The sequence below is a fragment of the Hipposideros armiger genome, unplaced genomic scaffold (genome assembly GCF_001890085.2).
Source record: "Hipposideros armiger isolate ML-2016 unplaced genomic scaffold, ASM189008v1 scaffold_837, whole genome shotgun sequence".
NCBI lineage: Eukaryota > Metazoa > Chordata > Mammalia > Chiroptera > Hipposideridae > Hipposideros > Hipposideros armiger.
Window position 1 is genome coordinate 241,951 of NW_017732187.1, and position 17,342 is coordinate 259,292.

The 17,342-nt window shown below is 33.6% G+C and overlaps 1 protein-coding gene across 5 annotated transcripts in view; it reads right to left on the bottom strand.

Annotated features, from left to right (window-relative positions):
• Positions 1–17,342, bottom strand: part of NECTIN3 (nectin cell adhesion molecule 3) — a 119,982-nt gene that overhangs the window by 70,308 nt on the left and 32,332 nt on the right. For all 5 annotated transcript variants that reach the window (XR_002122419.1, XM_019629304.1, XM_019629305.1 and 2 more), the window contains exons 2-5: positions 15,774–16,115; positions 7,837–8,133; positions 4,266–4,383; positions 723–874 (exon numbers count right to left, since the gene is read on the bottom strand). Coding sequence is in view for 4 of the 5 variants with exons in the window: in XM_019629304.1 (XP_019484849.1) it covers positions 723–874; positions 4,266–4,383; positions 7,837–8,133; positions 15,774–16,115 (909 nt within the window). In the remaining variant the exon portion in view is untranslated. The remainder of the gene's footprint in view (positions 1–722; positions 875–4,265; positions 4,384–7,836; positions 8,134–15,773; positions 16,116–17,342) is intronic.

Below are 17,342 nucleotides of genomic sequence, written 5' to 3' on the forward strand. Positions count from 1 at the left end.
ATATATATATATTTTACATAATTTTTATAATATGAATTCCATTGATGATTTAATATTTATAGCCACACTCAGGAAACAATGTATTTTTAGCTGTAACTACATTTTGAGAATACTCAAATTTATACTGTCAAATCGACAAAAAATTTCACAGTGAAACGAATGGAATGTGAAAGGTCTAAGTTATTAGTGGTTTAAACACTAACAACAAAAAAATCCTAAATTTTATTTCATTAGAACATTCTCAGTAGCATTCCTACTTCACCTCTCAGTAACTCAATATGATCACCAATTGAGTGCCAATGTTATTTAACAAGCCAGATCATCAAAGTTGATATCCTATTTTATTTATCATAGTCACAAAAACAAAACAAAACCAGTGTTTGTACTCGATGTAGACAAAAGGACCTAGAAAAGCACACACTACCTAGAAAAGGAATAAATACTATTTAACTGTAAAATTAACTATATGCATAGGTTTTAAAATGTATATAAATTTGTTGCACAGACATTTTGACATTTAAGTAAAGGAATGCCACTTTATACATGTATTACAGATAGGTATACTTTATTATATCTTGTTTAGATTATTTCGAAAACCTCACACTGAGGAATCTATATTTTCACAAGTATAAATCACCACCACGATCATAATGCTTCTGTTATGATTGTCATAGAAATAATTTAAATAACTCATTTTATGAGTAGATATTGTAGTAACTTACCTGAAATGTAGATGACCTTTTGATCACTTCTTTGACCAAGGGAATTCGTCACTTTACAGACATAAACACCAGAATAATTGAAAGTCAGTGGGTGGACAAAATGAAGAGTATTGTCTGAAGCCAGTAAGCCATCAGGCCACTGTCCATCCAACCTAGATTTTAAAAAGCAAACCATTATTTTAAATATCTTTACTCTCCATTCATTGACAGCTGTTTAAATAACGATTAACTTTTGATATATTAGTGAAAGAACCAGGATCTTATGGGTAAAATTCACTATTTAAAGAGTATCACTTAATGCAGATCAAATCTATATTGCCCCATCCAAAGATAGACAGTTTCTAAAACAACTAAGAAGGGTCTTTTTATAAAATAATTTAATTTTTAATGTGGGTATTGGTAACAATAAAAAACAAGGAATCATTTGGTATCAATAACTCTTTTTAAATGATGCCTGTACCAATTTAGCTAAGAGGTCCTATTTAGTGTATATGCATACATTATTATAAACCATACTGGGAATAAAACCCCCTGTAAGAACTTTAAAACCTTTCATTGCAATGGAACTAAGTATACTGTTATACAAAATTTTTCCAACCTTAGAGTACAAGAAAACAAGCAAACAATAAAACCACCAAGGGCTTGATTTTAAAACTATTTTTAAAGGTCACAAGTTATTTTTTTAAGAGGATGAAAAAGTCAAGTCAAGTCAGGCAACTCAACTACTATAGTTTGAGATAAACAGATTTTCAAAAAGTTCATTCATTCCTTCACTCAGCCATCCGTTATTTACTCTACTCTCCTCTGATGTTGCTGAGATGCAGTGGTAAATAAGATTTGGTCCTTGCTTTCAATGACCTATGTACATAACAGGAGACAACAACTAATTACAAAGAAAAGAACAAAGAATAATAAGAAGGCAGAATGAAGCAAATCAACACTGGAGAAAAGGTGGAATGATTTCACTCTGTGATTCCCAAGGGTAGTAGGTGGGCGATCAGTACAATCTTTTACAGCTGACAGTACTGTAATTTAGCAATGAGGGATAAAGGTAGTACTTTAATGTTTAAAAACAAAAACACCCAATCTTCTTCTTAAGAAGACTTTGGAAAGAACATTTTTACTGCATCAGCTTTCACAAGGTGAACTCTTTTTCTAAGATAATAAGAATGAATAGGAACTATATATACTTGTATCTTACCAACTATCTCTACTTTGGGCCCCAAATTCTAATTCCTTTAATTCTGAGAAATAAGTCTTAAAATCCTTTAAAGTTGTTTATTCAAATGAGCCACAGAAAAATCTAAATATCACATTGAACTCACAACAAGTGAGATGCTAAGCACCTCCCACTCGATTGCACTTATGTTATATGATTTATATTCATTGTCTCTACCCTCACAAAAACTCTATGAAGGACTATTATCAATGTGGAAACAAAGGATTAGAGAGGTTAAGTGACTTCCTTAAAAAAAGGCATCTCCAAGTAAAGACACTAGGATGAAAATGCCAAATTGTATGACTTTTAGAAATACCCTATCATACATCTTAACCAATTACTTCTTCCCACTTTTAAGAAAATATAAATGAAAAAGGTGTTCCCTGCTTTTAAAACTGTATGTTTGATTAAACAGATTGATCAAATATACTGTTTCCTTGCTCACACAAAATCCCACCTAAGAGTAGATGAATTAAAAAGCTGTTAAACCTTGAGGATAAAGAAAACAGGAGGTATAATTCATTAGATAAGATGGCTGAACAAACTTTTAGAAGACAGAAAACGGAGAAAACGGTGTATACTTTAGGCCAGTGTTTCTCAGGAGTGATTTTTGGCTCATGGTGGGGAAGGGGTGCTACTGGCTCCAGAGGTTAGAGGTCAGGGATGCTGCTAAACATCCCACAATTCACAGGACTGCCTCTCACAAAAAAGATACATCCAGCCCCAAATATCAGAAGTGTCAGGGTGCAGCTCTAATTTGGGCTTGCGGGAGGCATGTGGCTGAGAAAGCAGACAATTTGGTCCAAAGAACCCAAAATAGATTAGGAGTTTGACTCACTATACTGAAGAAGGCCAGAGTAAGGCAAAGGGCTAGAAATAAGGAGTTTAGTTTAAAGTTGAAAAAACAAAACAACAGACTCAGGAGTCCTAACTCTGTACAGGTACCAGACATTCATGTTTTAGGCAAAAGATTGACGGTTAATTCAATCAATAAAATGAATGGCCATGAAAAAAAGACTTCCATTCTCCAACAGGTGACATCAGAAGACTCACCAGGAAAATAACCACCTCTCTACCTGATCACCCTGAGTGGAATCTACTAATAATCCCCACTAGACAGAAAGTTTCCACTCAGCATTTTTATTTAAGACATCATTATGAAATGACTGGACAAGTGAGAAAATTAAGGAATATCTACAAAATGAAAGACAAAAAACAAAAACGAAAGAACTAGGGGGAAAAAAGAGACAATATGTAGGAATAATAAAATCTCTGCAGAGGAAAGACTCTAGTTAATCTCTGGAAAAACAAGGAAGATACTACATTCATAAAATAAGGATGCTATGAAAATGAACAGAGAACAAGAAAATGCTCTTAGAAAATAAAAATATGCCCACCTAATTCTTTTAATCACTGGGGGAAAAAAAATCAAGCAAATCTCCTATAATAACATAAAAATTATTTGAAAAAGAAAGGATATTTAGTATACAATAAATAGTTCTAGTAAGAGCAAACAAAAAAAGGGTGGGGGGGGGGGGAGGAATGACCAAAATATTAGAAAATTATACACTTTGACAGATATAAGTTTCTAGATTGAAGAAGGGCCCTAAATATTAAGAAATATGAAGGGCCGGCCGAGTGGCTCAGTTGGTTAAGAGCTCGCTCAAAAGAGATTGCTCTGAGCAACAGCGGTTCGATTCCCAGCCCGAGCTGAGCTGCCAACAGGTGGCAGGATGGCTCCGCTAAAAAAAAAAAAGAAAAAAATACGAATGAAAACCTTAGTGCAATACATGGAATTTCATAAAGAGAATTAATGATATTCCAACAGTACGCTATACAAGTAAAAAGAAGCAATTATTAGTTTCAGAGAAAACAGCTTTAGACAAAAGAAAACAATTCCAGTATACTACATAGCTATCAGTAAATAATATTTACCTGTTGTAGGGAGGCAAACAATAATTACAGAGTTTAGCTAAAAGTAACTTAATCTCATTGGGACTATAAAGGAGTATATTTGTGCTTGAAGGGGTAGATATATGCACCATAAGAAGTGAATAGATCATGTTAAAAATTAGTAAATCAAGGAGTAGCAGTTTAAGACCTATGATGGAAACTACCAGAAGGAATTGCTAAAGTAGCCTCTGAGGAACAGAACTGTGGTGGTAGGAAGGTGGGGAGAGGTGGGGCAGGAGAACATTTAGAAACTCTTCATTTAATTTTTAGCTATTAGTATAATTATGTATTACACTGATAAAAACATTAAACATCTGAAAATACTTTTCACTTTTAAATGATTTCTCTTTAGAAGTATCTAACATTATTACCTGCTCCATACAGATTTGAAGGGTGGTGGATTTGCATCAGCATTACACTTGAGATTAACACCTTTTCTTCCTACAAACCAATTTCCGTCATAGCCTGTTACGGAAACCTCAGGAGCATCTATAAAATAAATGCATGACAGAACAGATTATTTTTTGTTAATGACAAATACAATATACAGTGATAACATAATAAACTAAAATTTAGAAGAGCAGAAATAATTTTTCCTTCTGTCAATATACATAACTAATGTGGAGGACAGTACGCACTTAACAGTTGACTGAAAGAATGAATAAATACATGGACAATGAGTACCCAAACACTAGGCAACTATAAGCACATACAGTTCTAGTTATTATAAACACTGAATGTAAGAATATTCACAAACCTATAATCACCAAAAGCAAAATTTAAGTGTCCTATTATGAAATATGTAGAGCTATATGAACATAGAAAATACATTAAGAACTTAATTCAATAATGAGACATGGCATTTAAATACCAAGTCACCATATAAAATTGTTGTTAACGAAATGTTTAATCTGAAAGGAAATACCCCCAGAGATATCAGGTCAATACAGGGATTAGAGTCCCTACACCATAATTAATTAATATTCTGTGCACATGTAGAGATGAGGCACAAACTTTCTAAGACTATAATTATAATTTAATTATCTAAGGCCTCAACTGTTCTAAAACATGAACTTGTAGCCATTCAGTGTACCCAAAGGTCTTTCAGCATATATACAATTAGTTAAATGAGCAATCATCCATGTCTACCAGCAATAAAAATGTATGCCTTCAAACTATAAAATCCAATGCTAATCATTCCTTCAACTACCATATTGATTAGCTCCTAATAAGTGACTGGCATTTTTTTAGGTATCTGGTATATAGATATAGACTCTGTATTTGTAGAATTATATTCTAATAGGAAAATGAAAGATGCCATTTTAAAAATATTTAACTAAAACCTGTGATGGAAAAGAATAGAATGCTAAGAGAGAAGACAAGAGGAAGGGTCTAATTTAGTTTGGGGAGGTCATGAAAGAACCCTAAGGAAACATTACTTATACATGGTATACGTCTTCATGTGAGGTATGCAGTAAGCTAGATAAACAGAACATGGTCAATTGGAACTTAGAGAGATCAGGTCAGTCTTTAACTCTACCAGGAAAGCCTGACCTACTATCAAGCAAGGTTTAAAAAGAGGTAGTAAAAAAAAATCAAACTTTTACTAAGGTACAATTACCTTAGAATTTTAAAAAGAAAAAATGCCTGCCTCTTATAAAAACCAATACTTAACATTTTTGTAACCTAAAACAGGTACTAAAAAATGTTGCTCAAAAAAGAGTACAGATATCTGTGAGTTTAATTTCTTTTAAAAGGAGGAAGGGATAGTATTCAAGTATCCCCACAGAATACCTACAGACTTTGAGATATGAATTTTGGATGTAAGATTTTATCTTAAACTTTGTTCACATATTTTATAGGTCCCAATTTAAAAAAGGAAAAATGTCATGAGTACTCTAACAATATTTTAGGAGCATGTCAATAAATCTAAATGATAATTATAAAGTCTTACATTACGAGAAATAATTTTATATATTTAGGATTGCACTCAGGCAAACAAAAAAATATAATACACATTATATAAATTGATGAAAATTTCAGTCAATATTAGATACAGGGAAGGAAGAATATGAGAAAAGTATTAATAGTACTTACAATTGGGATCTAAATTTTATGAGAAAAAGGAAAAAGTTAAGAGTCTGTGAAAGCAAGGCAGGAAATTGAATAATTTTAATTGGATTCCCCAGAGAGGTAAGGAGAAAAGGAGGTATTTGTATTAAAGAATACAATAGTAATAATATTCATGTAAAATAGGTTCTCAGGTTTAATCCTATAAATGTTGAAAAAAAATCCTTAGAATTAGCTTTAGAAACCATTACACCAAGTGTAATGAATATGTGTAATTTAAAATTCCATGCATCACGGGCAGCCGAGTGGCGCGATGGTTAAGAACTGGCTTGGGACGCCAGAGGGCCCCGGTTCGGAATCCCACATATGAGGGCCAGTGACACTGCCCTCCACAGCTAAGATGCTGAACAACAGCTCAACCTGGAGCTGGGCTGCCGTGAGTTGCCGGCGACGGCGTAGGCTGCAGCCCCTGTGGCAGTGGGTTGCCATGGGCTACCGTATGTAGCCAGCAGCCACAGTGAGCGGCCGTCCAGAAGCCGGCGACTAATCTGCCTCGCCAGGGAAGAGCGCAATGATGGTGCCAACTTGGGCCAGTGAAGCAACGTCCTCCACAACTAGACTGAAGAACAAAAAAACAGCAACTTGTCTGTTCCTCTTCCTCCAATTCCCCAATAAAAATTAAAAAAAAAATAAAATTCCATGCATCATACCAGAAAGAAAAAAAAACAAAAAAATGAAAAGACACAACATCTTTTTCACAAACCTATCAAGATTTATGATCTGTGTATGGATGGAAATGATAGTAGAACCTAAACATTTCTCCTAATTCTATCTCTACTTTAATCTGCTGTATCATTATCTTTGGTATAAGCTATCTGCACCATCAGTTTTTCTCTTGCTACAATTTTAAAATCCTACCCAAAGAATGTATCAAAAACTGAGAAACTTTATAGAAACAGGGAAAGTATATATACCTGGGGTGCCAAAAAATGTATATACAAGTGGATATTTAGGGCAATGCTGCTCAAGCAGTAGTTTGCTGTAATCAGAAGTGTCTGGATGCTGATGGTAACCACTTTGAGCATCTCTCGTAATTGCAGAGTCAAACATGATTTATATTAATCTTTTGTTATCAGTATATATTGAGTATTACAATTTTAATAGTTTTTTTCTTTCTTAAAATGTGTATACATATTTTTGGCACCCTCCATATACACACACACGGACACATGGTCACACACACACACAACATAGTATCCCATAACAAAAAAATAAAAGTACAAAATGGGCCAGCTTTGAACCTTATCTACAATGGTTATTATCCCAATGATGTCTTCAAAATATTGTTTTACCTATCTGAGAATCTTACAACATGATCAATAAAATTGGAGTCAAATGTTAGAAGAATATAGATTTTCAAAATAGTTAAAATGCATCTAGGAAGTAAAAAGTTCTTGCTGAAAAATAAAAATATCATGGATGACATCAATAAAACTGAATAACAGCTAAATTAACTGAAGAAGTATCTGTTTGTCTCGAAGTATTGCACATTTTGAGGTATAAATTTTCACAGTTTGCTTATGGCCAGCCTATTTTTCAGGTCTAAAAAGGATAAGGCTAAATAATTATAAGTTTGAGAACAACTTTAAATCATCGTCCATCTTCACAAACTGATAAAAAATGTTCTTGTTAAATAAAATTTCCATGAAAATATTTTAAAAATTAAGAACAAAAATGTCAGTAAGGAAAAGCTGTTAAGAATTTCTGAATACTAAATATTCAAACTAAAAGCAGTTTGATATAGAATTATGTCAAAAGAAGGAAATGAAAATAAAATGCATGTTTAAAAAGCAAATGTTACCATTTACTTACACTGTATATCTAATATGAAAGAATATCGGATGTCCTTTTCCAAGGCTGGATGTTTTACTACACAAGTAATTCGTCTTCCTCTAGCAAATCTGGTTGGAAACAGCTTGTACTGGCTGACAATTGTTGCCGTTTCATTTGGAAAAGAAGTTGTAGTGGATTCCATCTCACCAAGATCACCTTCCCAGTTAATATGTGCAACTGGTTTTCCAGTGGCTGCGATACAAATGGCTGCCACTGTTTCATTTCCTCCATCAATTAAAGAATCTGGCCCTTTAATCAGGCTCACAGTGGGTTCAACTGTTTAAATCAAAAACAAAATTAGTTACATTTCAATTAAGACTATATATACATCTTTCCAAACCACATCTAGCTATATTTCATAAGCTTAGGGATAACTGCACAAAAAATTTACACACACTTTTTAGGTAATGTCGACATCAACTGGGTTCTTGGAACAAGAGAAGGTCATGAGCCAGGTCAAATAAGAAAACAAGATTTTATACAACCATTACAAAGATGGCTCTCACTGTTAGAGATATACTTTTCTTTATAGGGACAGATGAGTTCCCCAAATTAGCAATACAAAAATTCCTGTGAATTGGATCATAATTTCCATTATGAGATTAAAGGTATTACCACTCTGAAAGGAAAAAAAGTAGTTTTAATATATAATGCTTCATTTTATGAAGCATTTATGAAAAATGTTTAAAGAAAAACTATGTTAAAATAAGTTATTAGTATAGAACTATACTGTTAAAATGCAACACCACTAAAAGTTATGTGCATTGAAATGTACCTACCACCTATATTTCTCTGGCATAAGAAAGCTGCTCATCAAGGAAAAGTAACCTTAATGTTACTTTCAAGCTACACTCCATGTATCCTAGCTATCTCTCCACATTTTCCAGCAGCAAATTTTATCTGCTTCTTTCTGTATAAACTCCTCAGTACCCAGTTCATGAATTCTTTGGCTCAAAGCCTACAGTTTATTCTGTGCATTAAGTTTTTAATCTCAAAGGCAGTTTTTCACTTCCAAGATTTCCACTTGGTTCTTTCAGTGCCATCTGTTCTTGGTTTGTATCTACCTATTTTTGTTTCATCATTTACTTTAAGGAATATTAATATTTTCCTTATGTATTTCCTTTTGTAAGATGAATTATTGTAAAATAACAGAAGTGCACACACGTAATAATTTATAGCAAATATCCATGTAGCCACCACACATCCTAATAAAAAATTTAGTACCTCCCATGTCTCTCAGTGCTTCTTCTTAATTGTAACACCTTGCCTGCCCAAGTGTGAAGCCATTATATTGACTTTAGAAATACGTAAATTTTTCTTACTTTTCATGTTAGTTCTATATAACCAACAAATGCAAACCTACACAAGTTTCATCTGTTTCTGAACTCTATATGAATAGAATCAGACTATATGTATTTTTGTATACTTTTTCTTTGACTCAATTTTGTGTTCCTGCTATTCGTTTATGTGGGAATATTTAACCTGTTTATTATTCTAGAATATTTTAAACTTTTTATTTATATATCATTTAGATTTACTTGCAATTGTGTAAGTTATTAGTTTTAACTGCTGTAGAGTTTGATTGTTGGACATTGGTGGTGTTTCCTGTTTGGTATAAATGATTTTACAAGAAATACTGTCATCCATGTATTTTGGTATATTTGTGCAAAAGTTTCTCTAGTTTATCCTTTGTAAAATTGTTACCACTATATTTTCAGTTTTACCAGGTAATAACAAAAGCTTTCCAAAGTACCAATTTATTCCCAATCTTAGAGTTCTTGTTGGTCTAAATACTCACCAGTTGATATTGCCAGGCTTCTCAATGTTTGTCAATCTCGTACGTATATAACGGCATTTCACTGAGACTTTAATTTCTCTGATTACAAATAAGGTTAAGGATCTTTATGGGCCATTTGGAATTTCTTCTTCTGCAAAATGCCTTTTAAAGCCTTTTTCTTTTTCTTATTGATTTGGGAGAAGAGTCCTTTTTTGACCATATGTGATGTAAATATCTTCTACCAGTTAGTACTTGTTTTTTCACCCTATGGTGTGTTTGATAAGCATAAGTTTTTCATTTAAATGTACTAAAATGTATCACTTTTTATATCCCTTTTATGTTAATTGCTTTTATACACTTAGTGCTTTTATACACTAAGAAATACTTCTCTACTTCAAGTTACTATGTGATATACATATATAGCTTCTTGTTCTCTGAAAAAATTTTGTAGATTTGACTTATCTGGTCAAATGGTAAGCGCTGTTGTTTCAGTCTGTGTCTGATAATTCTAACATCTTATATCTTTGCAGGTCTTTCTGTTGTCTTGTTTGTGCTGACTGCTGCTTGTGAGATTTTCTTTACTTGTATAACTGGTTATTCAAGCAGACTAAATGCCTATGTTTGAATAATTAAGGTAGAAATAATTTGAGGTATAGAATAAAGGTACTTTCCTCCAAAAGTCACCTATATTTTCTGCCCAATTCCTAAAAACCAGTCCAGGATTTCCTTGATTTAAGTTCAGACTACTCAGGAGATAGACACCAGGCATAGAAGTCAAGCCTGGTTTACTTCTGGTTTACTATTATTCTGAAAATGTAAGCCTTTGGGTACCAACGTGAATATGAAAAGGGTTATTAGATATCTCATCTTGAGCAGAACTGCACTTAGATATTTGTGTTTCTCACTTCTCAAGGCTCTCAAAATCTTAGCTTAGCATCTCATGTCTTCTGAACTGTCAAACGTCCTCAGGTTGGATCCAGCTTTCAGCTTTTAGTGCTAGGCTTATTTCTATGTTTTCATCTTCCACTAAATTTTGGTCTTGTTATATTCCTCACTATTTTGTTATTTCTTTGAAGCTCTCAAATTGTGGGTTTTTTTTATATATTTCACCCCCAGTGGGAGAGTTGAATAACTTATGCCATCATTAATAGAAACCTTTATCTTTGAGAATTTAAAATTTTCAAGCCAATTTTAAATTATGTTATTTCTATTTCTTTTGAAAGGACTCAGTCTCCTGGTTGTAGATTTTATTGGCTATTTCAAGTTACTTTTCTCATATAATTCAATAGTTTAGCTAACTTCTCTGTACTATCCTCTGTCTAGTTGTTGCTTCCTCTTAAGATGTTACCCAATGCCCTGTGTACACTGAGGGGGTGGGGGTGGGGAAGGAACATGAAGTGTTCCCAACCCTGTGAGAATGCTAGGATTGTTAGGCCTACCGCTTTCCCTTGGTTCTATCCCTCACCTCAAGTTTCCTCTCACATGTACACAAATCAGTACTAAAACCAAAGACTTCAGAAGGCCCTTCTATATATCTCAAAAATGTGCGCCCCCTCGCGTGTGCTCTCTTCCTTCCTTTCTCCTTCCCTCCCTCCCATGCTCCTTTTTTCCACTATTCTGCTCCACAAATTCTAATCACTTTGTCCTCCCTGAATTTCAATCTGTCTCTTCAATTCAGTGAAACCACCATGCTCTGTTTTAACTCCTTGTCACCAAGCTGTAGCCTGGAAACTGCCTAGGGAGGAAGCTAGAGCATTTATAGGACTCACCTTCTTTGTTTTCCTTCTTTCACAGATCATAATCCTACACTCACTATTGTCCAATGACCAAAAACTGTTTCTTATTTGCCTGGTTGACTTGTTCCTACAGAAAGAGGGTAAATCTAGTCCCTGTTACTCCATCTTGTCCAGCAGTAGAAGTCTATTTCTTAATTGCAACAGTATTACTAACAATTGGGAAAACAGAAAAATTATCCATGACTACAGTGTCCTAATACAGTAATTATCATACTCTCCCATTTCCTTCTCATTATTTCTATTTCCAGTCTCTTTATAGATGTAATCATGACATGCCTACAATTTTGTGGCTTTTTTCCTTTTTTTTTTTTTGGCATAGTAACATTCCTCTTAACCATAATTTTAATAACTAATATCCCACCAAGAGGAAGTAACCAACTGTTTAACAACTCCTCTATTATCGGACATTTGTTGTTCAATTTTGCCAAAACTTTTTGTTATATCCCATTCCCTTAATTTGGTTTCTATTACTATCACTCCATTGAAATCAAATGTTGTCATCTAATCGACAATCTCGATATTTTTCTTTGCCTATTCTTTGACTAACTTTGCAGAATTTGTAGAATTTAATTCTTCAGCACAGTTCTTCCAATCAGTTCCAAAATTCCAAAAAGAATTAAGTACTAATACCTTAAGGTATCCATTGTAAGTAGTACATGAATTTGTGGCCTATGCATTTAGAAGTATACCAGCAGTGTGCCATCCTTAGGAGAACTGAAACACTGATCATTAAATCATTTTCTATAGGGCTTAATTCTTACTGTGGAAAAAGGCTGCTAGAGTAACCTTTAAAACTTTATCTTCTCTTGACATGAATAACATTACTTTGCTCAAGTTTTTCTGAGAGCTGTCTTTGAGCTCTTCATCTCTATTTCTTCCAACTTTTGCCCTAATAAATACTAAGTACAAGGCCTTCAGTTATTTTTTTGTATCACCCTTAAAAACTTATCTGCTAAACACTGCTACCCAGATGATCCCTAACTTTCTCCAATTTTGATATTAGGCTTGACTCCACAGTTTTTAACCATCTGCCTGGTATTTTTGCCTATATATCTTCAAATTCAATAAACCAAATGCTGAACTCATAATCTCATCCCACCATCTATAACACCTGTTTTTCAAAGACATGCCTATTTAAATTAATGGTAACATAATTTACTCAATTACCAAGGTTCAAAACCTGTTTGTTGTTCAAACTTCTCGTTTCTCACATCCAGTCAGTTACAAAGTCCTCCTAGTTATTCCTCTGTAATATCTCCCTTCACTCAAGTGGAAGAAATTGGAAAATTAATTTCATGTCCTCATGGTTGAGGCATTATGATTTCAGAACCTCTTCATTTCAATTCATCAAAAACACAAGATTGATCATCCTAAATCACAACTTTCATTACATTACTACCTGAATAAGGTCTACTATGAGTTAGGCATCCCTCTAAGTAAGGTGAGGTGATCAAAGCAGTGTTTCTAAAATGTTACTGTGCATACAGATCACTTGGGATCCTGCTAAAATGTACCTTTATTACTCAGTAAGTCTGAGAGGTCTGAAATTCTGAATTTTTAACAAGCTCCCAAGTGATATCAAAGATGCTGGTTCATGAACCACACTATAAAACCACAGAGTCTGAGAGTAGAAGGAAGGTGAGAAGAAGCACAACATTGTACACTAAGTTCACTTTCCAGTAATATAAAGCTCAAGTTCTCCACCCTATCATTCAAAGCACTTCAATGTGGTCCTACTTTACCTTTTTAGTCTTTAATTATTGTATGTTACATAAATCCTTTGAACAATCAACAAATTATTCAGCGGTTCTACTAATAGTGAATGACCTCTCCCCTCCTCCCCCAGGAGACATTTTAAGTTGTCTTATATCTGGCAATATCTGGAGACATTCTAAGTTGTCACAACTGAGGGACTCCTACTAGCATCTAGTGGGTAAGAGCCATAGATGCTGCTAAACAGTCTACAGTGGACAGGATAGCTCAGCACAACAAAGAATTCCAGCCCCAAATTTCAACAATGCTCAAGTTGAAGAAATTCTGTCCAAATGTATATAGTTTTCTGCCTACCTCTGTTGGCTCACTTCCTCTCCCTATAATTCTTCCCTTTTTGGCCACCTCAAACCTACTCACCATTCAAGAACTGGCTCAACTTTCTTTTTTTTGTACAAAACATTTCTAAACTACCAAGCTCATCAATCCATTCCTATATCCTACTTAAATAACATTTAACGTATGACTGCTAAATATCAGGAACTCTTAAAGTCTTTAGGGATATAATGTTAAATTTTAAAGTGCAGAACTGCAGTATACCCCATGTTTACAGTGAAGAAACCATATGATAAACAGTATGGTAACTACTACTGTGTTTCCCCAAAAATAAGACCGGGTCTTATATAAATTTTTGCTCTAACAATCTACATTTATTCATTTATTCATGTACAAAAACCTACATTTATTCAAACAATCATGTCTGGCTGATGATCTTAACTGGGGCTTATGCTTAGGGTAGGGCTTTTTTACGAGCATCCTAAAAAATCATGCTATGGCTTATTTTCTGGTTAGGTCTTATTTTCAGGGAAACACGGTACAATACAGGCATATTCCAGATACAATGGCAAAGAGCAAAAAAAAAAACCCCATCAAACTGCAGAGGGCTAGATTTTTCAAGAATGGCTTACAAAAAGATGTGGTTTGATGAACAGTAGTTAAGTAGAAGAAGGTAGAAGAGAGAGACAGGAGGAAAAAGAAGGAAATCCAGGCAGAAGGAAAATCACATATGAAAACACAGACAGGTGTTAACACAACTACAAATAGTGCATTATGATTATAAAATTTGGGTTTTAGGAGAGGTAGAGCAAGGAATGAACCAGGTGACGGTAAAGAAGTAGGCATGAGTAAAATCATCACTAGTCTTATAGAGTCTTGAGTTTTAAACCATTGAGTACTTTACTAATTTAGGGAAAATTACTAAAATTTTAAGCAAAAAAAGTTTATTCCCATGACCTCTCTTCCACATGCAAACTATTTACCTATTATCTTCTTGACGCTGAATATTTTGTGATTTTTTTTTTTTACCCTGATGGCTTGCACTTGATTTTTCAGATATTTATGCTATGCCTTCAAATCAAAACATTTCTAAAAAGGATCAATTTCATAAACATAAGCTATATTTTCCCACAGCTCTTAGGGTAGTGTCCTAAACATATAAAGTCCTAAAATATTTAATTCTATTTCTATTTTTACATAGTATCTCTCAATATGAAAAAAAAAATATATATATATGTGTGTATGTGTGTGTGTATATATATATGTGTGTGTGTATATATATAATTATATATTATATATGTATATATAACATTATATATAATACATATATACATATGTATTATATATTATATATATAAATATATATTATATATTAATATATTATATATATAAATAAAATTTGGACAAAATTGTTTTCCTGCAATCCAGACATTCCAAAATTACGCCATTAAATCTAGGGGCTGTGTACTTGTCTGGTTCTCTGGAAGCAGATACTGAGACCAAGTGAGGAATGCAAAAGGCTTATTAAAGAGTAACATCTGGGAGAAAAGTGAAGAAAAAAAATTGCATAGGGGGAACTATCAGCTCACTTGACAAAGTCCCTGACAGGCAAAAGGTCAGATTTAGAGCTAAGATTGGCCCCATTAAAAAAGTCCCTCTTTAGGGGGAAATGGCTAAGGTTGCTACTCCTTATTCCTTGTTCTAATACTCTAAAATACTCACCAGTTTCCAAATTGGTTTACCTTTTACTACAAGTGGCTATCTTAATGCGAATATGTTCATTCTAAATTCCACTATAAACTTCAACAGTTATCAGGCAGAAAAAGACAAATCTTTCATTAAGAGTAATACAGCCCAAGATTTAAATAGCTATGCAAATCCACAACAGCAGAAATAAAATTTGATTTGAAAAACAAACACGAGGTGTCAATGGCTCCAAAACAGTCGCTTTAAAAAACAGAAACGCTATTTAAAGACGGTAATTTAATTAAGTTGAAAATCTGAGGGAAAATAATGAAAAATGTCAAACTCTGCACTAAGTATTATAAATAAATAAAAATCTTTCATGAAAAAAATAAAATAGCTGAGAACTACATAGCATTATATAGCTAGGTAGGGAGATATAGATAATCTTCAAGAGAGCCTAGAATCAAACTTGTAAGATAGGACTAGAAAAACCGTATTTGAATTATTTTAAATCTAAATGTATATATAATTTCAATCATTTTATATTCTTGAAAGTATTTTATTATAATCTTCATGACTACCACCAAAATATATAATTCAAACATACCTACCTAATACAGTTACAGTTGTAGAGGACTGAGCATTTCCAAGTGGGAATGTAACAGCTTTACATATGTATTTTCCAGAATCAGAAAATCCTATGTTATGTAGAGTAATTGTTGCATCATTAAGTGAATAGTTTTTAAACAAGACTCTTCCCTGATATTCTCCTTGAACAGAGAATCCATATTGAGGATGATGAACCGCAACAGTCTGTGAACTTTTGCCGTGTATCTTCTCCCATGAAATTTGTGTTATGGTTTCATTTACTTCAATCAAACACTTCAGTGAAACATTCTTTCCCCATACTGCTGTGACATGAGGCTCCACAATAATTGGTCCAGCTAAGGCACCTAATTGGGGAAAAAGAAAGTACAGTTCTTAAAATGAAAAAATGTTATGCTAAAATATGATCAATCTAATCTCCCTCCCCTTCTGTTGCCCTTTCCCTCCCTTATTCCCCTCCTGTAGGTACACATGTACGTACACACACACACACACACACACACACACACACACACACACACACCCCAAACACCTGACTGAATAACAGGAAAACTGAAAAGTGCTAGATGTTCCCGAGGCTAGATATAAGACCCAAAGAGTGACTCTCAAAGAAAACAGCCACCAACATGTCTTGCACTAGAAAAAGCATTACAGTGGACCAAGAGTAAGCTTAAAATCGGATCTTTCCCCAGTCAAGGCTTCAGATGAGACCCCAGCCCTAGCTGACCCTCTGTCTGCAATCTTGTGAGACTGAAGCCATGGACCCAGGTCAGTCATGCATGGATTCCTGACCCAAAGAAACTGAGAGATAATAAATTTACTTTTTTCTAACGCTACTAAGTTTTAGAGTAATTTGTTACTCAGCAATAGAAAACTAATATTTGTAGAACCTGTCAAACCAAATATAGTACCCAAGTACCTTCTTCTGGAGGTTCCCTCTATCAAAAATCTCTATTAAAAAAACTTCATTTAAGATACACCAACTCCCAGAAAACATTAATTTAAAAAACACATAAATGTGAAATCAATTTTTTCCATTTCACAAATGAAGAAAAAAAAAATGCCACAAGCAAAAGTTAAAATGACATCAAACTTCTCCCTTATAATACTAATGTCCTTCCTAAAAGCAGTAGACCAAATCTAAATCACTTTAAGAGAAATAAGGCTAATATTTGTGAATAATAAAGTCAAGCAAGATGCTGCCCATCAACAACTATATTAAAAGATTTTTTAAAAAGTCTGTAGCGAGTTTACGACTCCTATGTGTATCTTGACAAAATAAGTACTCAAACTAAGAAGTAAACCAATTATAAGCACTCAAAAATTGAAAGAAAAACAATACCTTTAACGTTTAGAGTTATATCTAAATAACATTTTTAATTTAATACAAAAATGCAGACAGGTATCACTTAAAAGGTAATTGAGAAAAACATGGTTAAACATGTTCAAACAGCTCTACGCAACAAAAACTTAACACAATATTATTTCTATGAACCCTTTTTGAGAGGGGGGAAAAAACCCATAAATGAATGAATGAATGCATAGATAGATAGATGATAGATAGATAGATATAA